The sequence below is a fragment of the Eptatretus burgeri genome, chromosome 4 (genome assembly GCF_056783735.1).
Source record: "Eptatretus burgeri isolate ZD-2024b chromosome 4, Ebu_testis_v1, whole genome shotgun sequence".
Taxonomy (NCBI): Eukaryota; Metazoa; Chordata; class Myxini; order Myxiniformes; family Myxinidae; genus Eptatretus; species Eptatretus burgeri.
In genome coordinates this window covers 118,373,421-118,399,818 of record NC_140964.1, presented here as the reverse complement: position 1 = coordinate 118,399,818, position 26,398 = coordinate 118,373,421, and the positions used below count along the sequence as shown (strand labels likewise).

The window sequence follows — 26,398 nt, the reverse complement described above, 5'->3', positions numbered from 1 at the left end:
AAAGGGTCAAAGGTGGGGGAGCGAGGCCACGGGGGATATAAACGGCCGCGCTCGCCAAACAGTGCAGTTCGGAGGGGAGAAGTCAAGAGTTCGAGTTCGCGGTTGGGAGTTGTCGGTGGAGCTGGGAAGAAGTGGTAGTAGTCAGAGTGAAGAGGACGGAGCTGTGGAGAGGTGGCGGCGGGGAAGGCGATCGAGGGGGTGCTCGCGTCGGAGTCGGGGAGCTTGCGGAGGGAGAGGCCGGCGGCGCGACCGAGGTCGAGGTGGAGACGCTCGTCGCGGGACCCGAGACAGGGTGATATCCTCCTCCCCCCCGAGCATCAACAACCCCCTCCTGTTTCCCCCCGCGCTGAGATAGTGCGACAAGGGGGCCCCTTTCCCACCCCCTACCAGACACTGTCCGCGAGGCCCGCGGAGTTGAGGCGCCACCGCCGCTTTGCGTCTCATCATCAGACGGGTAGACCCGACACGGTCTCGGCCCCAGGCCCGCCTACCCCCCTCATCCTGGAGGGTGGTTCTTTTTCTTTTGCTTTGGGTATCTGTGTTGTCGGCTCCGTCTGTGAAGTAAAATTGTATAAGTGTTGCCGTGTGCTCGGTAGTCGGATAGCTCTGCATTGTGTTTCTCTTTTATATTTGCTTTTTGTGTAATATTGTGTTTCTTCTCCTTTTACATGTGCTTTTGGTGTAATTGTATATGTGTGCTTCCCGTTCATCGCGAAATAAATGTGGGTTATGTTGAACTGTTTTCCCGCTTCGCTTCGTCTTTTCTTTCATTGAATCTCCATCTTGCTTCACGTAAAGGGTTGGTTGTGGGCTAAAACGTCCGATAATTAATCGAACCATCGAGGCCGACGAATAACACCGCTCGGTTATCCCGATAGTACGGAACGGATCGCTTAAAGTGGCCCGTGTCCGAAGTCGACCTGCGGCGAGGTGCGATCGCCCGGTCTACCCTCCGTGTGGGTACTTAGGTAGGTCGAATTTGGCGAGCAACCCTATCCCACGCGGGGGCCGATTGGCACGATCGTGGTGAGACCGAAAGGTCCACCCGTGACTAGTTCCCGGCGTTAGTCCGAGAGGGTCACGACTGGATTGTCCGTCCGGTGGGCGACGTGCCGCGATTCGAGTTAAGTGGCCGTCCGCACGCCGGCGGGCGCGAATCCGCAACACTGGTGTCAGGAGTGGGATATAAACTCGTCGCCCTCCTCGCGGCACTGGTATCGGAGAACGGGAAAACGGGCTCTCCTGTCTCCAGCTAAATTCACGGGAATCGGTCCAGGGGTGAGAGGAGCGACCCCCGATTCCCTCCAAATTACGAGCAAGCTAAATTAACGCTTCACGAGAAATAAGATGGCGTCTCAAGGCGAGCGGGAGCCGGGGGTATTAGAAATGGATGTAGAATGTGTAGAATCCATGGCTCAGGACGAGATCCCCGTGCAGGAAATGTTGATTGTGCAGGAACATGAACTCCCCCAACTGAGCCCAGAGCCCGAAAAAGGTGCGGCGGCAGCCGCGGTGTATGACACCTCCCCTCCCCCCCTCCGCCAAAACCCCCCGATCTTTGCCGAAACGGCTCACCCAAGCGCACCCGACATGGCCCAGCTATTCGCCATGCTGGCGGCAATGACAGCGAGGATGGATGCGAATACACAAAAGATGGATGCGAATACACAAAAGATGGATGCGAATACACAAAAGATGGATGCGAATACACAACAAATGATCAAAAAGATGGATACAAACGCAAATGAAATTATAAACGAAATGAAAGGCATGAACAAGCAAATGAAGGAAGAAACGAAAAAGCTGCGGGGTGAGACGCAGAACATGGGCCGATGCCTGCAGGCGGGCATGAAGGCCGTGACCAGGGAGCTAAAAATGGCGACTCCACGTGTGGGAGCGAACGAGCTGGAAGGGGGTGCAACGGCTGTCGGGTCCGCGGTGGAGGCGGGTGAAAAAATAATTCGGGGGACGTGTTGGGCGAGGGTCGTGACGGTAACCGAGAGGGACAAACTAATTGGGGTGACGGAGACGTGCACGTGGGAGATAAGGGAAGGGACGGAAATAATAGTTGAGACAAGGGAGGTAAAGGGTGAAGAGGTGACTGAGTTGGCAGAGACACGGGAGATGGGAACGAATGAGGGAAGACTACACGATGAAGACGGGGTAAGTGACGCACACACACACACGGAGGTAGTGGAGGACAATGGGGGTGAGCTGGTGGACTGGGTGGAGGCCCGGTGCGAGCAGCGGGATAGCCTCCTCCAGGAACGAGGGGAGGGATTATGCCCCCTTGAGGCGAGTCACGACCAGGTGAGTTCGGTCGTGCTTTGCGGGGTCGAGGGGAGGAGTGCTGCGAACGGGTGCTTGGAGAGCTTGGGGGGTATAGAGGCCCCGGAGACCCTTGTGGGGACACGAATCCCCAGTGTAGTTGTCCCTGTGTGTGTGGTGCAAGGTGTGAGTGCGTCCCCGTGTGTGGAAGCGACCCCGTGTGTGAGTGGTGTGGTGGCGATTGTGCCGGAGTACGTGCTTCCCAGCACGCCGTGTGTAAAAGGGGCACCGCAAGTGGAAGAGGCCGTGTGTGTGAGTGAAACGGCCAGTATGAGTGAGGCACCGCGGTTGAGTGCCCCCGCGTGTGTGAGTGAGGCACGGTGTATGAGTGAGGCACCGCGGGTGAGTGCCCCCGCGTGTGTGAGTGAGGCACCGCGGGTGAGTGCCCCCGCGTGTGTGAGTGAGGCACGGTGTGTGGATGAGGAACCGCGGGTGAGTTCCCCCGCGTGTGTGAGTGGTGTGGTTTGTGTGAGGGAAATGGCACGAGTGAGTGGAAGGCCGCGAGTGAATGGAGCACCACGTGTGAGTGGTATGGTTTATGCAAGGGAGACCGTGTGTGTGAGAGAGCGGTATGTGAGGGAGATGTCGGTTGGCATGCGGGAGCACGCAGCCGCGTTTCCCAGTGTGAATGTAATGGAATGGAGTGTGAGCGTCGTAACACGCAGGTGTGCGTGTGTGGAATGGAGGCGACGACGGCGACATGTGAGAAAAGAAAGCCGAGTAGCGGCTGTAGTTGTTTCGGGGACCGTGCCGGGTTCACCCAGCAGCGAGCACGAGGTCCGTGCTGTGCAACGCACGAGGCCCCCACGTGCTCGCTTGCGAGAGTGAAGTCCCGGTCCGGAAACGCACGCGGTGGATTTGCCGATCCCGCGGACGGACAAAGTTTAGGCAGGATTACGGATTTGGACCGGATGGGTTCTTCACGCGGGCGTGTGTGTTAAGCTCCAACGGGCAAAGCACATGTGTTCGCGTGGGGAACCCCTCGAGACGTGGGGCTTGTTTTTTTTATGCGCACGGTGACGTCATGGCTGCACGTGGGGTTGGAATCCGGCAGGAGGGGTATCCCTGCCGGATAGTACCGTCCAAGGAGGGACGAGGTCCACGTGCAGCTGCATGACGTCACGGGCAGGTGCAAAGTGCGCGAGCTGTGAGTTGCCGCGCTGGTGATGCGCATTAAAATAAAAAAAAATAAAAATAAAAAAGCAAGCCTCACTTTCGGGTGCACAGGATTCCCTGGCAAGGGGTGGAAGACCCCCTTACCCAGGGCACAGGATGGAAACTAGTTAGGGGGAAGGGTTAGCATAGCTAGACCGGCTCCATGGGGCAGGGGTAAGTCCTCATGGGGCCCGTGGAATGGATTAGGTAGAGGGATTGTAGCGAGATTTAGGTTGGGAAAGTTATTTTTTTGATTTTGAGGACATGGACAGACTGGTGAATGTGTAGAGGGGATGTAGTTTAGCGACGTAGGTTAAATGGAATGTGCTATAGTTTAAGGGACGACGTGGGAGCACGAGTTAGTTAGGGGAGGTAGTTGGAAGGATGGCAGAGTTCAGTGGTGTGTGTGCTGAAGAGTTGTGAGGTGAGTGCATGTGCTTGGTGAGTGAGTGAGGCCAGCGGGTCTGTGTGTATGGAGCGAATGGGGACTGCATGGTGCGATGAGTGATTGGGGGGAGGAGTGACTCCCGCCCAAGGGACCCCGGGGTCAGTGTAGAGTGAGTTAGGGGGTTAGTTAAATTGAAAAATGGAGGTCGTTTTGTTGTTGGTGTGAATGTAGGCTCGAAACCCATTTGGAGGGGTGCAGGAGCCCTGTTGACGGGCTTGGGAGCGTGGCTGCGAAAGGTGAGTATCGCTGAGTGGGTACCCCGGGCACCAGGCTAGTCGGCCGTGGTAGGCCAAGGGCCCATGGGGGGCCGGGATAGCGTAGTGGGCACGGGTGCGCCTGCTTGGTGCGGGGGCCCGGGCGCCATTAGCCGCGTGGGCAGTGTTGTGGGCACGGGTGACCCTCGGAAAGGGGCCCGGGAAGCCAGCCTGCCACGTGTGCGTTTCAGGGGAGGTGCCATGGGGGGCACTCCCCGGTGTTCGGGAGCTGGTAGGCTCGGAGGCAGTGTAGTGCCCGGGGGTGCCATAGCGGGAGATTCGGCAGAGGGTCGTGCCTGCCAAAGGGAGCCACGTGTCCCAGCCATGAGACCGTGTGAGGGCACGGAGAGAAAATTGGGGGGCGAGGCCCGAAATTGTGAGGACACCAACACAGGCGACGGGAATCTGGGTTGTTAGAACCAATAGTTTAAGCGAGAGGCGCTTGTTGAAAGCCCCGGGGTAGTTTAACCGTTAAATGGTTAGGGTAGATTAGGAAGTGTACCCCTCCGCACCATCCTTCCCCTCGCTCTCGTTGTGGGCCGCTGGACCCACTTTGGTTATAGATCGCTGAAGTCTGGGGAGGCCATCCTGAGGCTTCGTTGGGCCTCGACACAGGACGCTAGCTCTCCCTTATTCCCCTCCGGGAAGGGAACGTAGGGGTTGGGAGTAGGCTAGGTGACAGGATAGGTTAGCCGAACAAAGACGATAAAGGGGGTTAGGGGACGATTTATAGTGGGGAAGTAAAAATAAAAAAATAAGTTGGGGCTAAATTGGGGTTTGACAAATTAAGGGAGTGGGTATGGACAGTGACAGGCAAAGGCGATAGGTTGGGAGGGAGACCGTAGGGTAGGTCCGAGCCCGCCTTCCGAGTGGCCAGCACCACCGCACTCCCTCCACCAACCTCCACTGAACGGCAAAGGCTGGCCAGCTTCATCTGCTGGCTGCGTTGCCGCAAGGCAAAGGCCGGCCCACTTCATCGGCAGCTGTTGTTTTGCTGCAAGGCCTGTGCCGGCTGGATCGTCTGCAGCTGCTGTGCTGCAAGGCCTGTGCCGGCTGGATCGTCTGCAGCTGCTGTGCTGCAAGGCCTGTGCCGGCCGGATCGTCTGCAGCTGTTTTCTGCAAGGCCTGTGCCGGCTGGATCGTCTGCAGCTGCTGTGCTGCAAGGCCTGTGCCGGTCGGGTTGTCTGCAGCTGCTGTGCTTCAAGGCCTGTGCCGGCCAGTTCATCTGCGGGCTGTGTTTGCCTGCTACCTTTGCCATGCCATGCCCACTGCCCCTGTTCACCAGCCCCGTTCAATTTTTGCTTTGCCCCCCTGTTCATTTCCATGTGCGCCAGGATCAGAAAGCAACAGTTTGCAAGCTGCAAGAACTGCCCTGTTGGCAGCTACAACACGGGCCTGCAGTGGCGGCCCGTGCACCGTGTTTGCGTTCAGTTCAAACCATTCATCCATCCATTTGTTTCGTTCATTGCGTGTGCCACTTGAGCTGGCACGGAGACTACGTTTGTGCAGCCCATGCACCGTTGTGGTTCACTGCGTTCAGTTCAAAAGGGAAGGCCTTGGACTGCGTGTGAGCAGCCGGCCACGTTCCCTGTCACCTGCATTGTTTGAGTCAGAGACTGCATGCGGGCAGCCTGGCTCCCTGCTAACTGCTTTCTTTTTGCAGAGTTCAGTGATCCTGGGCCATGGTTTAGTGTAAAATTTGTAAGTTAAGGTTAAGATGTACTGTAAATATGAGTGCGCCCCCGGCATGTCTGTCTTAGCGCCGGCAATTTTATTTAAGTCGTCCGTGTGAGTGAGTTTGTTTAGGTAGTTACTCAGCCCTCAGGTTATTTATTTTGGGGACACGAATACCATGAATGTCGCACTCAGGGATCCGTAGGTAAAATGTACTAGAGGAAAACTACACATAATGGCACACGAAAATTTGACGACTCGGGACGAGTCTGTAAAAAGGGGAGGGGGTAGTGTTGTGGTTGACCAAATTCGCAAACCACCATTCAGGTCCCTTAGGTGAGATATCTCTGTAAGTATATGTGTAGTTAGGCCCAAACCCGTTGTTTAGAGGGAATAAATGTCATTCATGCGGGCTGCGACCCTTTTAGATAGCCGTTTTTCTTTACTATCTTTATTTTGGACCAGCCGCCATTACTACCACCACCAACCACGTCTCAACAGCCATCACACAACAACCACCAACCACAACGCCGCTTCACAACAACCACCAACCACAACGCCGCTTCACAACAACAACCACAACGCCGCTTCACAACAACAGCCACGACCTTTACTGTCACAACTCGCCACCATCGCATCACCACCATTCTTGCGCCACTAGTGGGCACCGATACTGGACTCGTGCAGGGCGCGCACCGAACAGCGTGTTCAGAAACATCACAGACTTTCCGAGAAAAACGGATCAAAAACGACTCACGCCCACTTCTGTTCCGTCCTATCGGAGAGCGTGGGGCGATTTGGCCCCGCCTCCAGGGCGTTGGAGTGAGGTCGCTATATGCAAATTCATGGATCAAAAAGCATTCACGCCCACTTTTCCTCGGTCCAATGGGGAGCCAGTTAGAGGTGAAGGGTCGGAGGTAAAGGGTCAAAGGTGGGGGAGCGAGGCCACGGGGGATATAAACGGCCGCGCTCGCCAAACAGTGCAGTTCGGAGGGGAGAAGTCAAGAGTTCGAGTTCGCGGTTGGGAGTTGTCGGTGGAGCTGGGAAGAAGTGGTAGTAGTCAGAGTGAAGAGGACGGTGCTGTGGAGAGGTGGCGGCGGCGAAGACGATCGAGGGGGTGCTCGCGTCGGAGTCGGGGAGCTTGCGGAGGGAGAGGCCGGCGGCGCGACCGAGGTCGAGGTGGAGACGCTCGTCGCGGGACCCAAGACAGGGTGATATCCTCCTCCCCCCCCGAGCATCAACAACCCCCTCCTGTTTCCCCCCGCGCTGAGATAGTGCGACAAGGGGGCCCCTTTCCCACCCCCTACCAGACACTGTCCGCGAGGCCCGCGGAGTTGAGGCGCCACCGCCGCTTTGCGTCTCATCATCAGACGGGTAGGCCCGACACGGTCTCGGCCCCAGGCCCGCCTACCCCCCTCATCCTGGAGGGTGGTTCTTTTTCTTTTGCTTTGGGTATCTGTGTTGTCGGCGCCGTCTGTGAAGTAAAATTGTATGTGTTGCCGTGTGCTCGGTAGTCGGATAGCTCTGCATTGTGTTTCTCTTTTATATTTGCTTTTTGTGTAATATTGTGTTTCTTCTCCTTTTACATGTGCTTTTGGTGTAATTGTATATGTGTGCTTCCCGTTCATCGCGAAATAAATGTGGGTTATGTTGAACTGTTTTCCCGCTTCGCTTCGTCTTTTCTTTCATTGAATCTCCATCTTGCTTCACGTAAAGGGTTGGTCGTGGGCTAAAACGCCCGATAATTAATCGAATCGTCGAGGCCGACTAATAACACCGCTCGGTTATCCCGATAGTACGGAACGGGTCACTTAAAGTGGCCCGTGTCCGAAGTCGACCTGCGGCGAGGTGCGATCGCCCGGTCTACCCTCCGTGTGGGTACTTAGGTAGGTCGAATTTGGCGAGCAACCCTATCCCACGCGGGGGCCGATTGGCACGATCGTGGTGAGACCGAAAGGTCCACCCGTGACTAGTTCCCGGCGTTAGTCCGAGAGGGTCACGACTGGATTGTCCGTCCGGTGGGCGACGTGCCGCGATTCGAGTTACGTGGCCGTCCGCACGCCGGCGGGCGCGAATCCGCAACAATATTTTGGACTTGGTCCAAAATCCAATATGGCCGCTATGGCGGCCATTTTGAAAAAATATTAGAATTTTTGTTTTTGCATTTCTACATGTTTTAATTGATTTCCAACCCCCCCCCCAAAAAAAAATTGTTAGAGAAAAAAAAATTTTTGCAACTTTTTTTTTCAACAAAATTTCGATTTTTTTTTTTTTTTTTTTTTTTTTTTTTGCATTTCTACATGTTATAAGTGATTTCCAACAAAAGACATGCCATAATTATAATTGCAGCTGATTTTGGAACTTCAGGTGGATACACCCACATAAAATCAATTTCTGTCTCAAGGAATCTAGTTTTGACTAATGAATTGAGTATGTAAAAGTTAAAAGTAAAAGGGAAAGTTGCAAACTATAACTCTGTGAGCACTGTTGACGTCAAATTGAATGAATAGAATATCAGGTTCACTTGAGTGACCGAGCAGTATTGACGGCGGAGGTTTTGCACTCTACCGAGTGCTCCCCCTCGAGTTATCATGTGCATTTGTTGGCGTTTCCAATGCCTTCATTTTGATTTCCCACTTGTATATATAGCTTCATGTTTCATACATCTGTGAATAGAAACGATTTTTCAGATTTTGGAGAAAATTTGTTCCAGGCATAACTACAAACCGCTTTTTTTCACCCAAAATACAGAGGATGCGGCAATTAAGGAATGGATTTTCGGATTCGGCACAAAGTTCTGATTGAGAAACCACTCTCCAAACCCTTTGGCCTCAGCCGTGTAATTAATAGTGCTCTTGGACTACAATCTATTCTGATGCTTGCGAACTTTGGCAAAATACGGAAGAAAATCCAAACTTTTAAAGATGTTTGTCTGCAAGAAAGGTGACGTAGTGAGATGGTGAAACAAGGACTGTTTTTGTGTGCCGCACAACCAGATCACATGAATTGACATCACAGCGCTGGACTCGGAAAAGGAAGGGGACGTAGAATGAGGCATAGTTCACCATGTTGGGAGAGCTTTTGCTTTGATAGGAATATCTCCTGGGAGTAGCTTCAAGTGTTTTTGTTTTGTTGTTGTTGCAAAGATATATTCGTCTCATTCAGTTGGAAAATTTTGTGGGTGAATTCAAATTCAAATCATTTGGCAACAATCGATGATCAACGACGAGGAAAGACATAATCGAGTCGGAGGATAGTGACTATTCTGTTTCACCTGGTTTGGCTTGTTCTTGCTCCCATCTGACCCCCTGGCTTGTGATGCAGGGAACCCAGGTTTAAAAACCATATGCACTTGTCTTTCATCGACTCATGTCTGCGTAATTCAGGTAAAAGTACACTGATGTCTGCAAAGGTCTGTTCCTGAATGTTATATGTGAACTCGATCATCCATGAGCCTTGGATCGTTCAAAAAGATATTTTCTGAGCAGGACATGGAAAAGCCATGCTGCCTGTGGTTGTGTGCAGTACGTAAACCGCAAAATACCTGCTGCTTGATATTTGGATACTCCAGATGCATAAGCTCATTTTGTCATTTCCATTGTCATCTCGAGCTATCACCAGCACCCTGACCAAATTACAAATTCTTGCCTAACCTACGGAGGGCATGGCATCAGCAGCACAGCTGTGCCCTTAACCGGTGATACTACCCTGCAGCTTTGTGCTGCATACAAAATAAGTTGTTGAGATTGAGAGGTTCAAGAGACTGAACCCTTTCCATTGACTGTCCATGGCAATAGGTGGGTTTATTTCACAATCCCCCTGCAGTGACAGACTTAAACTGTGAGAGTTGCCAGGGTTTGAAAGTCATGTTCCATTTGCCAGGCCAAAATTTAATAATTTCCAGATCAGCAGATTTGGCAGCTGTTACCTGATTGGTTACATTTGGGGTAGTGTACTTCTTAATGTGGTGTCGTATGCAAAGAGATAGAGTGGGCAGCCACATTTGTTATCTGTATGTGGCAATGTCACACAACTGATCTGTTGACCTTCCCAGTATACTTTGGCTCCAATTGTGGTTGTTTTCATTCATAATAATTTTGTATCGACCACAGGCACATACAGGATCCCGCAAGCCAACGACTCACGTGGAGCAAACCACCCCTAAGTGTCCTGGTTGTAAAAAAGATTGGAGATGTACGTCTTCTTGAGAACTTCCTTCAGCTCTGTGCCTTTCTGATTGAGGTTGGCTTATTCTGTTTCTGTTCATATGTTGTCACAATTTTACCATCTTATAGTTGCACATTTTGATTCTCCTTTTCAAACTCTCACCATGTCCCATGTCAGGAGAAGCATATGATTGTGTTAATTGAGAAATCGGTGCTTGAGGATCCTCTACTGGAAAATATTGAGAGTTACAGCTCCATCAGAAAAAAGCTTTGTACATTCCGTGAAGGTCAGTTTGTGCTCTGCTGTAAACAGACTTTGCTGTGTGCCTTTTATCCTATGAACTGCAGAATGTTTTTATAATGCGATTATCTCCACGCTTTTGAAAAAAAAAAATGGGAGGGTGTTATAATCAGCTCTGTCTGCCCGTCCGTCATGCTATCTCCTCCTAAAGGGTTGTGCAGAAATTCAAAAAACTTAGGTGTGGTCACCACATAGCACGAAGGTGCAAGAGCAGGATAACTTTTGCCCCCACCCACTGGGGCGGGGTCAAAAGTCAAACACCAAAAAAATGCAATTACGGGCACATTTTGAAACATTTTTTAATGAATCTTTGCATATGTCTATATTGTGATGATCATATCATTAAGAAAAAAATTAAACTGGCTTTTTCATTCCTCAGGTTATGATGACATATCAAAACAGATTGATTTGATCATTTGCCTTGGTGGAGATGGTACTCTACTTTATGCTTCAACGTTATTCCAGGTCTGTCTTATTGTCACAAATTATTTTCCTTGATCATTAATTGCTGAACTAGAAGGGTGCTCGGTAGAGCGCATACCTCTGCCACGCAATGCCTGATCCACAATACATTTTTGAAATATCATGCTATACGGTACTGTATCACTTTTTGGCCCGATCCTCAATGGTGAAGAATCACTTCAAAAATTTAATAATTCTCGTATCCAGATCCGGATTCAGATCATCACCAGAGTTGAATCAATTCTTCCTTGTCAAACACCCAAAGTGCCCACAGAGTTTCGTCCGAATCCGTGTACATTTTTTTGAGATATCATGCTATATATCATTTTTTTCCCGATCTCTCAATGGTGAAGAACCAATTACAAAATTCTAGTAGTTGGATCCGGATCCGGATCTTCACCAAAATCTAATTAGTTTGTCCTTGTCACACACTGAACCTGTCCACCAAATTTCATCCAGATACGTCAACTTTTTGAGATGTCCTGCACACAGACAAACAGACAGAAATGGGTGAAAACATACACCACTGGTCAAAAGTTTTAGAACACCCCCATTTTTCCAGTTTTTACTGAAATTTAAGCAGTGTAATGTTTCAATGTACTCTGAAATTAAAGTATAGAACAAATAAACAATTGCAGATAAAAAAGAAATCATGGAATCGTTTTGTTGAACAAAATTTAATCTAAATTTTTGACTCATCAAAGTAGCCACCTTTTGGAGATATAACAGGCCGAACATACTGGTGGCATTCTTTCCACAATGGAAATCAAACATTGTTCAGAAAGTTCTTCCCAACACTGTTGCAGAAGTTCCCACAAATGTGTTGCACTTGAAGGTTGCTTGCTTTCACCCTTCTGTCCAGTTCATCCCAAACCAGCTCGATGGGGTTTAAGTCTTGAGACTGTGCTGGCCATTCCTTGATTTGAAGCCTTCTGTCTTGTTCTTTTCTTCGAAGGTAGTTCTGACAAAGCCTGGAGGTAGGTTTTGGGTCGTTATCTTGCTGCAGGATGAACCTCTGACCAACTAGGCGTAGACCAGAGGGTATTGCATGGCGCTGCAAAAATGCTGTTGTAGCCCTTTTGGTTCAGGGTGCCAGTCACTCTGCAAGTCGCCGACTCTGGATCCAGCAAAAGAGCCCCAGATCATCAAGCTTCCTCCTCCATGTTTGACTGTTGTTGTCACACACTGAAGAACCATCCTTTCATCTACTCGCCGGCATAGAAAAACCCTGCGTGATGAACCGAAGATTTCAAATTATGATTAATCGGTCCATAAGACCTTCTTCCAGTTTTCAGTAGTCCACTGGTGGTGCTTCATGGCCCAGGCAAGCCTCTTTTTCTTATTTTAGCCATCTAAGTAATGGCTTTCTTACTGCCACTCGACCTGTCAAACCTGCAGCTTGAAGTCTTCTCTTCACAGTTGAAACTGAAACCTTACTTCGACCAGTGTTAAGCTGTGCTTGAAGCTGCTGTCCTGTGAGCCGCCTATCTCGCAAGCTGTTGACTCTCAGAAACTTGTCTTCTGATTGTGTTGTGGCTTTGTGGTCTGCCAGACCTCTTCCTGTCAGTTTCCTCCAGTTTCCAAGTGCCTTTTGATGGTGTAGGAAACTGTACTCACTGACACCTTGGTTTTTCTTTGTATTTTCTCTCAAAGAAAGACCTCCACTTTTAAGGGTTATAATGGTCTGTCTGTCTTTCTTTGTTAATTGTCTTTTTCTTGCCATTCTGATAGCAATATACTACTTCCTGCAGTGCAATATTGCCCAAATAATGTTTCAGAAGGTGTAGCAACGCAGTCTTTTCCAACACTTCTTTTATACAGACAGAGGGTTTGTAACTAATCAACAAAAGTTGGCACACCTGTAGGGATTGTTTGCATCAACCTTCAAGGCTTAATTTACTTCCATTGCAGCAGAACAGCTGCATTTGCTAACTCATTACTTGTTCCCTGAAACGGGCCTTCATTAACAACTCTGAAATTTACATTATTTTTAAGTTTTTGGTAACCTAAACTTTTTTTAGATTCTCGGGGAGGATCTCCAAGTCTTACTCACGTTGTTGTTCTTCATTTTCTTCTTGTGGACTTTTTTGTTTCACAGCCTTCAGTTTTCATCGAAACTTCCTGAAACTTGGCATATATATGTAAAAATACCCTGCACAGACAGTAACCATCTCCGATTTTGAAAATTCCTCCTAGAAAAAAAGTTATGACATCAAAATATCTCCGCTAATGGAAATCGCCTAAAAAATTATCTCCGAAACTAGGCAAGCTTTTTGAATTCTGTTTGCCAGAATCGAACAGGGCATTAGCAGAGATGAATTACCGCACATACGATATATCACAATGACGTCATATTCGTTTTTATGACGTCAGCATTAAGAGGACGAGGATCTTCGCTCATTTGAGCTTGTTTTTTTAACTTCTGGCAGTTTACCGCTTAGTTTTGTACCATTTCAGATTATTCACTGGACTTGAACTATTTAAATTTCAGTAAAAACTGGAAAAATGGGGGTTGTTCTAAAACTCATGACCGGTAGTGTAACCCTCCTTCACCTTCGGTGGTGGAGGTAATAACATGTGTTAATTTCACAGGTGTCAATACTGCTTCTTTTTTCCTTTTTTAAACGTTATACTTGACAAATCGTGCCTGTTTTTAATTATTCAGCTCATTGTTCAGTTTGCTATTTGATAAACTCAGACTTACCACATTTCAGTTGATGGATGTATGAATGTTAACCTTCAGTTTTGTTGTATTTAATTTGAATAAAGTCATTATTATTATTATTATTATTATTATTATTATTATTATTATTATTATCATTATTTGTTCTGACACTTTTCAAGAACTATCAAATGCAGATCTGTTATTTGTAAACCTACTGTTAATTTGAGCCCTAAGCCTGGTGTTGGCTTCATGGTTAGGGTGACTGCCTTAAGATCTCAGGGTCTTGAGTTCAAGGCACTGAAACCGTTGAATTAACACCAGGTGGGTTGACTCAGCCTGCTGAGGTCAGTGAAATGTGTACCAGCATGCTGGTAACAGAGGACATTACATCAGCGGTGAGATGAAAGCGAGAGAAAAACCTTCAGAGTGTAGGCTTTATTCCACTTGATTGAAGCCGCTTCTACGGGCACATCAGGGGATACAGGTGCACCTAGGAGTACATATGTAGCAAGGTATACATGTGCAGTAGATCATCGCAAAATAAATCAGCATAAGCACGGAGTCCGGTATACTCTCAGTTCTCACCATTCAACGAGCACCAAGTGGACCGCCGCCATAAATGACAATGCCCCAGGGACAATCCCCCCGATCGCACTTAATCTTGGCTTTATCTATCCCGTGTGCGAGCCGCGCGACGTGATCGCGCGTCACGACCTTCAATTCACCACAAGCGGCACAGTCGCACCCCCAGAAAATGATGCAGCCCAAGCAGCCACAGGCTACATTTGAATAAATAAATAAACTCGAAGGGCACTCGGAAGAGTGCATACCTCCGCCTGGCTGATTAATTTACGTTTTGTATCCCACTGTTAGGCCGGAACTGGATTCGGACCGGAACTAAAATTTAATGAGCTTGTTCTTGTCACCTAACCAACTCACCCGTCTTCCCGTAAAATTTATAATGACCACAGTTGATTGGAGGGTCAGCAACAGTGATTGTAACACCCCTGACGTCCAACTCGACAGCTGGTGGATCAGCCTGGTACAACCGCTCAAAGTTCACTTTACAAACCGGCCCAGCGGGCCTTCACTTCAGACTCCTCTGTCAAGAGCCCACCAACCTCTGCTCTAACTGCAGTACACCGAAGGATGGGCTTGGAGGAACGCAATGTGCGAATTCCCCTGTAAGCAGGATGAGAATCACTTGACCACAGGTGATGCTCTACCACCTCACAGATTCCTCGCACATAGGCCTCCTTGTCCACCCTTAGCACATGTCCAGTTTTACACCTCAGCTCCCTGAACAGCTCAGCTCTGCCATTCAGCCTGGCCCTGTGACACTTGGTCAATGGTATCCAGTGTCCCTTGAGAGACAAAATTCTTCTTCGCCCGACGGTGAGTTCCAAGACATCCACCGGCAACATCTAGGACGGTGGTCTTGAAGGCACTCCACAACTCTTCAGGATCTCCCAAAGCACCCAGACCCCCCCCCCCCCCACAAATCTCCACTCATTTATGGTGCAATCCACACCTTAAAGTGCATTTAAGGTCCACATTCCACTCCACACGACTCACATATTGACCACTGGCAGGTGAAGTGAATAACATTGATTATCTTGTTACAATGGCACCTGTCAAGGGGTGGGATATATTAGGCAGCAAGTGAACAGTCAGTTCTTGAAGTTGATGTGTTGGATGCAGGAGAAATGGGCAGGAGTAAAGACCCGACTGACTTTGACAAGGGCCAAATTGTTATGGCCAGACGAATGGGTCAGAGCATCTCCAAAACGGCAAGGCTTGTGAGGTGCTCCCGGTCAGTAGTGGTGAGTACCTACCAACAGTGGTCTGAGGAGGGACAAACCACAAACCGGCGACAGGGTGTTGGGCACCCAAGGCTCATCGATACGCGAGGGCAACGAAGGCTATCCCATCTGGTCCGAACCTACTGTGAAGGTCTACTGTAGCACAAGTCACAGAAAATTTTAATGGTGGTCACGGGAGGAATGTGTCACAATCCACAGTGCATCGTACCCTGCTTCTTACGGGGCTGCGGAGCCACAGACCGGTCTGAGTGCCCATGATGACCCCTGTCCACTGTCAAAAGCGTCTACAATGGGCATGCGAGCGTTGGAACTGGACCTTGGAGCAGTGGAGGAAGGTCGCCTGGTCCGATGAGTCTCATGGATGGCCGTGTACGTGTGCCCCGTTTGCCTGGGAAGTGATGGCAGCAGGATGCATTGTGGGAAGACGACAAGCCGGTGGAGGGAGTGTGATGCTCTGGGAAATGTTCTGCTGGGAAACCCTGGGTCCGGCCATTAATGTGGACGTCAGTTTGACACGTGTCACCTACCTAAACATCGTAGCAGACCAGGTACACCCCTTCATGGCAATGGTATTCCCTGATGGCAGTAGCCTTTCAGCAGGATAATGCACCTTGCCACACTGCACACATTGTTTGGGAATGGTTTGAGGAACATGATGAAGTGTTCACAGTGTTGCCCTGGCCTCCAAATTCTCCAGATCTCAATCCGATTGAGCATCTGTGGAATGTGCTGGACCGACAAGTCTGATCCACGATGGCTCCACCTCGCAACTTACAGGACTTGAAGGATTTGCTGCTAATGTTTTGGTGCCAGATACCATAGGACACCTTCAGGGGTCTTGTAGAGTCCATGCCTCGGCGGGTCGGCGCTGTTTTGGTGGCACACGAAGAACCAACAGCATATTAGGCAGGTGGTCATAATGTTTTGTCTCATCCATGTATATAGCATGATAACGTTGAAATATACATATAAATACAATAAATGCAGTGTAAATAATTTTTTTATTTCAAATGGGTGATTGTAAACATATTATGTACTCATTCATCCTGTTCTCTGCTGAAAATAGAAAACATGACTTAGTTCTGAGATGACAACACTGCTATAGGGGGGAGGGTGGAGGCGAGAAAGATGTGGATGTAGAACTTTCGATGGCTGTTGGTCATCGGGAGCATGACTAAGTAGCCTTCTCCACTTCCACATAGAAGAAGGGTAAAACGATCCTTCACCATCTTGATCTGGAGCAGATCTTCCCTGCTTTGACAGGAAGGTACGAGACGGCATCCTCTTCCCATGGCATAATCCCGTCTCTTCGGCATTAAAAACCTGCTCCAGCATAAATCGCTTCACCTCATTTAGTTGCATGAGCCATGGTTGAACTTGAACCTTCGGTGCCAGGTGCCTCCTGAAAACGTTAGTGAATCTACAATGATGTCTCCCATACACCAGCCCACTCAAAGTCTGAATAAGTCCAGAATAGTTTCTGCCGTACACTGGTCCTGTTCATTTCCTGTTCAATGACGATTCATTATTAAACTTTGCTTCCTTCCAGCGTGCTGGTCTGATTACTACAATTAATGTTGCACAAGAAACAACAAAAGGCTCATAATGGGAGGTAATCGTACACGGAGAGGTAAAAACATAAATTGTTTTATCTTCAGCTCAACGAAAGAAGGTTTACAGTTTTTGTCCATAAAAGTTTCAACCATTTCAAACACTTTATCTTTGCCCTTAGCAGACGCTCACTTTTGAGTCTTTGTTTTTGCGACGACATCATATGTTTCTACAAAAAGGCAGTTTTGTAGGATCGATCCAAATGCAATAATTCCACAATACAAAACCATAAAATACACTGTTGAAAAGTTTTGAGACGTGTGAAAGACCAAATGAAAAGACATTGTGGTCAACCGGGTTGAATGAGGGACGGTGGCGTTGTTGTAGTTGTTTTTGATGTTGTTTTTGTTGTAGATGTAAAAACCTAACTATAAAATAACTCACAGCACGCACACAAAATTCCCATTAGACATAGGGGATGGATTCTAACTATAAACACATACTTATCGAAATAACAGAACTACGGGGACTGGCTCTCTGTGTGCACAAGGTTTCCAAATCCGTAACAATATTTCTGTGCAGTGAACTGTATGGCATGATATTTCAAAAATGTAATGGCCCCGATATGTTCTCGTGGATCAGGAATTGTGTGGCGGATGTATGTGCTATACTGAGTGCTCTTCTAGTTTACTGTCGTGTTTCCACTAGAACTTGAAGATCTAGTATTACAGGATCTCCGTTGGTCATTTCCTGTTCGATGACAATTCATTGTTAAACTTTGCTATGTTTCCCTATCCTGGTCTGTTTACTACAATTAACGGTGCGCGAGAAACAAGAAATGGCTTGTAATGAGAGGTAATCATACACGTGGACACAAACAATGACTCATCTTGGCTCAAAAACTGCGATTTGCCGAAATGAAATCATGCAATAATGGAATTGGAGCACAATACGTTGCCCGTGACTTGTAAAAACTTGCGATGGCAGAACCCGCAATATTGGAAGGTTTACTGTATAAACTTGAACATGGCATGGGATAATGTGTTCTATGAGCTCTCTAGTTCGGTCTTGCCTTTGTTTGGTATCATTGATTGGCTAAAATAAAATAATTAGGCTTTTTAGTCTCTTTATTGGTTGCTGTTGCAGACCTGCCTATCTGTACAGAAATCGTGTATTTTGAATGCTAAAGTTTGCTAGCATATGACTGTGCACCAATCCGTACAAATTGTCTGCTGAAAAATTACAGCAAAACGTTTTGTTTTGTGCATCTTAAAAAAAAAATTGTCTTAACATCTACTGGTATGCCTGTAATACATCTCGACAGTCTAGCAAGCAACTTCCTTTTTCGTTTTCTGCAGGCCAGTGTTCCTCCAGTCATGGCATTCCATCTTGGCTCTCTTGGTTTCCTGACGCCATTTAAATTTGAGTCCTTTAAGAGCAACGTGGCACAAGTTATTGAAGGTACTACTTCCAGGTTAAATGTTGGGTATTAAGGTTATCAGTTACTTGGAAGGATGTCTCAATTTTTCTAACTCAAGATGCATTTTTAGTGCAGTTACACAAACTGAGTAGTGAACGCACCAGAAATTTTTTGCTCTATCTTTTGCGTCCCTGTGTAGGCAATGCAGCTGTTGTTCTGCGCAGCCGCCTCAAGGTAAAGGTGATGAAGGTACAACGGAATGGGGACACCGAGTCGAGCTTGCTTCAACTTGAGCGTAATGGACCACAACCGCTCACCTGTCGCTCGTTGGAGACACTGGAAGGCAATCGCACAGCTATACAGATTCAGGTCTGGCTTCTGGACATGTTTGTTCTCATTCTAGATCTCATTTTACTTTAACTGCTTAAACTGATAGATCATCAATAAAGCATTAGCAGACGTTTGGTATTGTATCATCTGACAGTTTTACAGGGTGGTCTAAAATGATGTGCAACTTATCCAACAGCTTTCATGTATCAAAATGACTTGTTTTATTGTACGCATGATTACATTTTTATTATCGAGCTTCTCTCAAGCCTGCTGAACTGTTTTTTTTTTAATAGTTTGGTTATGTATTACTGACTATTTTTGTCCTTTGAAACGTTAAATTATTTGATGTAACTAGGAAGGAACCTGCCCTTACAGATGGATTAATTCCCCCATTTGGATGATTTATGATTTGTAATACTGGATTTGTAATAATACGAGGTGGCGCGATACTTTACACATTTACATGGAGAAGGTTTGGATGCTTACTAACTCTGAACCCACAGGATTATTAATTATCATTTCCTTGTAAAACCTTCCCTTTCTCCCCGTGAGTACAAGCACCGGTTTTCAACTTATTCCTTCCAACAGTTCAAGTATGGTAATGTTCCCACTTCTGGGAGAATGGACTTCTTTTTTTTTTTATAATTTTTTTTTTTAATTTCTTTTTTTTTTTACTCATCAAAATCCTTACATGTACACCCCAAGTAAAACTACCATTTTTCAACTCATTCCATCCATTGGTTTAGGACTGAATAGAAGTAAAACAAACACACAAACAGTATGACAATTCCCACACTTCAATGATGTCTATGGTTGTCATGCAAAGGATTGGGATATTTTATTTATATTACTTATTTCTTCTTTACACTGGGAGTGGCACTATATAATACATATTTACATGGAGAATTTCCTTCCCTCCTCAACCTGAACCCAAGGTTCTATGACATTTTTACATCGCTTAAAACCCTCTTGTGCACACCCCAAGAGCAACCACCAGTTTTCAACTCGTTCCGGCCAGCGGTTTAGCAATACTCAGAAGTCAATCGAACAAACCCACAAAGACGCTTCTTAAACTGGATGGTATTCATAGAATACATCCCCTGCACAGTCTCGAGAAGGACTTGGTGCAAACCAACTCTTGTTTTTTTAATGTTTTTTTTTTTTTGTTGTTGATCCAATATGGCTGGCAGACCATGTGACTGACGTCATCTTTATCAAACCACATTTCCCATGGGTAGTTGATCAATTCGTTCAATTTTGCATTGATTGGTTATAGTCTGGGAGCAGAGAGGGTTAACCCTGCATTGTTGTATTAAGTTTTTTTTTACTGTTGATTTTGGTAGCCAAGGGTCTCTATTTTCAGAAACTGCTTGATGACATGTTGTCACCCTTGAGCAATTTGAGAAATTCAAGATGGCCACCATTACCAAAAAATGACCATAACTCCCTAACTATTCACCCTAGGAAGGTGATTTTTGTCTCTATACCTGGGTTTTAGGGGTCAAGCTATCCATTAGAACTAAGTATTATGTTAATATCGTATTACATAATGGTAATTTCCAAGATGGCTGCCAAGATGGCCGCCGTAATACTAAAACTGGCATATCTCCTTAACTATTTACTCCAAATTAGTCATGAAGGTATCTATCACTGGGTATTTTGGAGCCACATCTATCTGTATCAGATCAAAGTTCATATACTGATGATGTCATCTCGAAATCCAAGATGGCTGCCAGTTTACAAGCACTGGTATATCTTCTATACTATTCAATCTTGGGGAAACTTTTTTCCAGTGAGCATTTTAGACACCCCGCCAAACACAGCGGACATTATATCTGACAGACCGGTATCAGCCATCCGGTTCCGATAGATCCAATGAAGCTCATTAGAGAGTGCATTCCTCCCAACCATAGAATAACATTTGAGAATCTTTCTGGATAAGTCCACTGAACTTCTAGAGCGATCCTGTACAGCTGCAGATCACAAGTAAAACTATGAACTGTTGCCCGATATTGCGTGTGTTGACCTGTGCAACGGCCATTGATGTCATCATGGTATCTGGGTGTGACGGGATCATGTCTATTAAGGGAAGGTAAACAGCCTTCGTCTTTGGTTGTGCTGAATGACCCTGTCGACGTGCAGCCCCAGTGTTGTACCCATTGTACTCAGGACAATCTAGTGTGTTGTTCATGTCTTGAAGGAACGCGAAGTCCATCTCACTGGCTCTTCCCTTTGAAATTACTTGTTGTGCCAGTATACACAGGGGCTGAACTGATCGTTTGGGGGGTGTTCTGTGGCATCGGAGGCTTCTTGGGACCATTATATCTCTCTATCCCGACGTCATACTCAAGTGGCTCAACCATGTCTTCCTTTTTCACACGCCTAATGGTGTCTTCTTGGACTGTTTCACTACTGTTACTATCTGGTTGTGTGAGCAGCATGGCAAGGGAATGGGTGGATGACTTTCCGTTTGGAGATGATATGTCAGTATCAAAATTGTCTACAATAACCTGAACCAAGCTTGAACTTGAAGTTGATAGGCCTGGTAGTGAAGGTTCCATGGTTGTGGCTTTGGCAGCTGAATGTTTAAAATGCCGTACTTCATCGTAGGTACATGTAACACCATACTCTTGTAACATGTTGATAAGTTTTTTTTGATCTCCTCATCTTTATGCCAAGAGTAATTTGCAAGCTAGTGGGCTGGTTTTTCATCACCCCAGTTACCATTGAACCAAATGAGAAGTGCAGGTAGTGCCCTATCTAGGTTAGGAGACAGCTTCCCTAAAAGTTTCATCAAAGTGTCACTCACAGTCTCTCTATATTCCTGTCGGTTAACCCGAGTATCATAACAATCTTTATCTCATGTTATTAGTTTGACCTCATGCCTGATGACTTTGCACAGTTTGTTGATTGTTACATCAATGTCATCGTCCTCATCTTGAACCAATCGCATACATTTTGCAGCTATAGATCGCAAGCTAACAATGTCTGCTAACCCTGGAGACTTTAAAACCACCAACTCATCTCCGAAGCGTTCGCATAGGTTTGGGACAATTAAAGACGTGTCAGCCTATCACCCCCGAATTCTTTGTGTGCTTCATGCAACTCAACTGAATTTGGGAAGCCGGACGAGTCATTGATCATTACAACAAGTGATTCAAAGGCACGATCAATGTTAACTTGGCTATCAGACTTGGTTGCAGCTGAAGCCACATTTTTTTTTCTGACAAGAAGCTATTTCGGCAATCCACATGATACCTTGCATCAGCTGCGTGAAGGTCACTGAAAGCGCTATCTACCCTTTGCGCACAACGTCTGATAACTCATCTTGACGCCGTTTGCAGGCTTCAAGAATAGTTTGCTTGAGTGACTTCTTGCCACCTGCGCAGCCTATTTTCTGACATGAATATGCTGGTCGCAACGTTTTGGGTTTTTCGGATCTTTTTCAAACACACAAGTTTCACCACAAAACAAAAACAATGTTCTTTGAAGATAAATCCTCGTAGTGATGAACGTCTCCTGGTCTTTGGTGGAATGTAAAACGAAGCACTTTCTGGATTCTTCCTTTTGTGCCTTTCAACCTGGACGCTTGAAGTGTATGTTGAAGCACAGTTTCTGTGACATTTAACTGTGCATTCAGGATTTTCACTAACTTTTTCTTCAAGAAGTTCATGATACCTGTCCCCGTAGATTTTGCTATGCTTGATAAAGTTTTGAATTCTGACAGGGCCAATGTCTTTCAACGGTTCGGTCTTATTCTCACATCCAAATTTGGACACGAAAAAGCACTGTTCTTCATTCATTTTTTACTCGTCATACGGGCAGCACCTGAAAAGACAATAGTGAAGTATTAGTGCCCGTCTATTACAATATGATATTAACATAATACTTAGTTCCAATGGATAGCTTGACCCCTAAAACCTAGGTATAGAGACAAAAATCACCTTCCAAGGGTGAATAGTTAGGGAGTTATGGTCATTTATAGGTCATGGCAGCCATCTTGGATGCCATCTTGAATTTCTCAAATTGCTCAAGGGTGACAACATGTCATCAAGCAGTTTCTGAAAATAGAGACCCTTGGCTACCAAAATCAACAGTAAAAAAACTTAATACAGCAATGCAAGGTTAAGGGAGAAAAAATGGCAGTTGGCTCCCAGATTATTAAGCAGTTTCTCTGACTAAAGTTTTCAAAAAATTTCCTTTGATCCAAAATGGCTGTCCGACCACATGACACATGATGGTCATTTTTTATGAAAATCATGTTCAAATTTCAAGTCAATCAGATGAAAATTGAGGATTTCAGAAATTTTGCCAATGTTGACCTCAAAAATATTTGCTTGTTGAATTTGATGACCAAATGTGCAAATCCTCTTTAAATCTGGTCAATCGGATGAAAACTTTCAATTTTAGAAATTCTGTCCATGTTGACCTTTTGGCTAATGTTTACCTCAAAAATAATTGGTGGTTGAATTCAGTGAGGTGATATGTAAATGCTGTTCAAATTTCAAGTCAATCGAATGAAAATTGACAACCTTAGGAATTTGGTTTCTCTTGACGTTTTGGCCTATGTTGACCTCAAAAATCGTTCGTAGTTGAATTCAGTGACTTGATATGCAAATCCTCTTCAAATTTCTAGTCAATTGGATGAAAATTGGCCAATGTTGACCTTTGGCTTATGTTGACCTCAAAAGAGTGACCGCTATATCGCATGGCATTGTAACATGTGGTAAACTTTCCATTTCCTCTGCTGAACGGTTATCGATGTACGCTCTTAACAAAATGCAGACACGTACGACATACGATATATGTACGTACGCTACCGATTGCTTAACTTTGTTTTTCGCGTCACGAGTGCAGGGTAATTACATACAGTACTTGTGGGGTATGCTTGCACTTCCTCAATGTCTCGGTTGATTCACCTGCATTTGATTTTTTCATTTATTTATTTTTCATTTACGGATGTTTTCCAAAGGTTCTGTGATTTTTTTTCCTGGTGTATTGGCTTTGATGGCCATCGGCACACAAAATTACCGTGCCTCCCCATTGTCTCAGATCATTCACTTGCGTTTTTGAAATTTTTTATTAGGGCTTCAAGCATGGCTGAAGCTCTATTGAAATCGTTAGTATTATTAATATTAAAGGCGTTTTTATGTTCTACTGACCGATTTTGTGGTGGATCTGGAGGGAAAACTGTTCGATGAAATTGAACGAAACTTAACAGGATAATTACTCACCACCTGAAGTTTATACTATGAAACATTTGATGACGTAGGTCACGTGGTATGGCGGCCATATTGGATTTTATCCAAAACCTAAAAACATCTTCTTCTCCAGAACGGATAACACGACAGCCTCAAACTTTTGCACACATTTGCATTGTTCCATGCTAATGTTAATTTGTTAATTTGGTCGAAATCGTTACATAATTTATATGATTTAAAATGATGCCGATTCGCCTCATTAAATATGCAAATGAGAGTTGAAAAAATTTAATTACAAATTTAGATAGCACATAAACAGGGGACTCCCAATATATTTATACTATGTCTGTATTTGACCCCAGTGAGCCCCCAGCGCCCCCCAAAGTTGAAAATGACCCATTTTTGAAATGTCAAAATGAAAACAACGCTTGGATTAAATTCAATGAAACTTATCCATTTAATAACTCTCCAGTTGAAGTTTATACTTTGAAAATTTTGATGACGTCGGTCACGTGGTATGGTGGCCATATTGGATTTTCTCCAAAACCTAAAAACATCTTCTTCTCCAGAAGGGCTAATCTGACAGCCTCAATCTTTTGTACACATTTGCTAAGTTCCATGGTAATGTTAATTTGTTAATTTGGTCGAAATCGTTATTTAATTCATATGATTTTAAATGATGCCGATTCACCTCATTAAATATGCAAAATATGCAAATGAGAGTTGAAAAAATTTAATGACAAATTTAGATAGCACATAAACAGGGGACTCCCAATATATTTATACGATGTCTGTATTTGACCCCAGTGAGCCCCCAGCGCCCCCCAAAGTTGAAAATGACCCATTTTTGAAATCTCATAAAATAAAAACAACGCTTGGATGAAATTCAATGAAACTTATCCATTTAATAACTCTCCACCTGAAGTTTATACTTTGAAAATTTTGATGACGTAGGTCACGTGGTATGGCGGCCATATTGGATTTTCTTCAAAACCTAAAAACATCTTCTTCTCCAGAAGGGATAACACGAAAGCCTCAAACTTTTGCACACATTTGCGAGGTTCCATTGGAATGTTAAGTTGTTAATTTCGTCGAAATCGTTGCATAATTTGTATGATTAAAATTATGCCGATTCGCCTCATTAAATATGCCAAATATGCTAATGACAGTTGAAAAAATTTAATGACAGATTCTGATAGGCCTTGAAGAGGGGATTCAAAATATGTTTACACTATGTCTGTATTTTACCCCAGTGAGGCCCCAGAGCCCCCCAAAGTTTAAAATCACCCATTTTTGACATGTCATGAAATGAAAACCAAAGAAAGACAAAAAGTGACCACACATTCTGGAAGATATTTTAACCTTCTACAAGTTCGCCATTTACATTAATATGCAAATGTGGAGTTATTGGACTTTTTTGGGGACTTGAAAATTTGTCCAGCCTCGATTTGTCCAATGTGAAGTTTCTTTCTCTATCATGTATTGCTATGGGCTTTTCAATCCTTCATTGATATAACATGAGGGACCCCGTAGCTGGGCCCCATTGCAGATTTGAACTAACTTTCTAACTCGGAAAACCCATATCATGTGACAGGGTGATGGTGTTGAAATTTTTTAAAATGGAGGCACGCCTTGAAGCCCGGGATTACTGGTTTACCAGTTTTAATTTTATTTATATTTTCATTTATGGATGTTGTCCAACTCTGTGATTCCTCCCCCCCCCCAACCCTGGTGTCCCGGCTTCGATGTCCATCGGCACATAAAAGTTCAGCTTTCTACATCACCCAGAAGGTACCGATCTTTAATATCGGTTAGTCAGTCAGTGGTTAGAAAACACTTAATTTATTAGAGATATAGGAGTATGATTCCACTTTTTAAGCCTGGTTGAGCCTTGCCTCACGTGAGACAGACAGTAGATTCAAATTTAATCCTGTATTTATTTACTTGTTTTAGGTACCAGAATTATCTTTCATTAATTGCATCTATACTAATAAAAGGGTGTGTGTGTGTGTGTGTGTGTGTGTGTGTGTGTGTGTGTGTGTGTGTGTGTGTGTGTGTGTGTGTGTGTGTCTGTCTCATGCACCCTTCCCTCCCGCAGTGAATAGCAACGTTTGGTGAGGTGTTGCTCTCCCCACCTCCCCTTTCATCATCATCTCTGCCTCCCCTTTCCCCTCTCACCCTGCACACCTACCTCTCTCTCTCTCTCTCTCTCTCTCTCTCTCTCTCTCTCTCTCTCTCTCTCTCTCTCTCTCTCTCTCTCTCTCTCTCTCTCTCTCTCTCTCTCTCTCTCTCTCTCTCTCTCTCTCTCTCTCTCTCTCTCTCTCTCTCTCTCTCTCTCTCTCTCTCTCTCTCTCTCTCTCTCTCTCTCTCTCTCTCTCTCTCTCTCTCTCTCTCTCTCTCTCTCTCTCTCTCTCTCTCTCTCTCTCTCTCTCTCTCTCTCTCTCTCTCTCTCTCTCTCTCTCTCTCTCTCTCTCTCTCTCTCTCTCTCTCTCTCTCTCTCTCTCTCTCTCTCTCTCTCTCTCTCTCTCTCTCTCTCTCTCTCTCTCTCTCTCTCTTTCTCTCTTTCTCTCTTTCTCTCTTTCTCTCTTTCTCTCTTTCTCTCTTTCTCTCTTTCTCTCTT

At 45.8% G+C, this 26,398-nt stretch overlaps 1 protein-coding gene across 4 annotated transcripts in view; it reads left to right on the top strand.

Moving 5' to 3' along the window:
* NADK (NAD kinase) overlaps positions 1 to 26,398 on the top strand; it is a 74,183-nt gene that overhangs the window by 28,162 nt on the left and 19,623 nt on the right. For all 4 annotated transcript variants that reach the window (XM_085879845.1, XM_085879848.1, XM_085879846.1 and 1 more), the window contains exons 3-7: positions 9,972 to 10,101; positions 10,204 to 10,312; positions 10,706 to 10,791; positions 18,186 to 18,288; positions 18,447 to 18,616. In XM_085879845.1, coding sequence (XP_085735971.1) covers positions 9,972 to 10,101; positions 10,204 to 10,312; positions 10,706 to 10,791; positions 18,186 to 18,288; positions 18,447 to 18,616 — 598 coding nt within the window. The remainder of the gene's footprint in view (positions 1 to 9,971; positions 10,102 to 10,203; positions 10,313 to 10,705; positions 10,792 to 18,185; positions 18,289 to 18,446; positions 18,617 to 26,398) is intronic.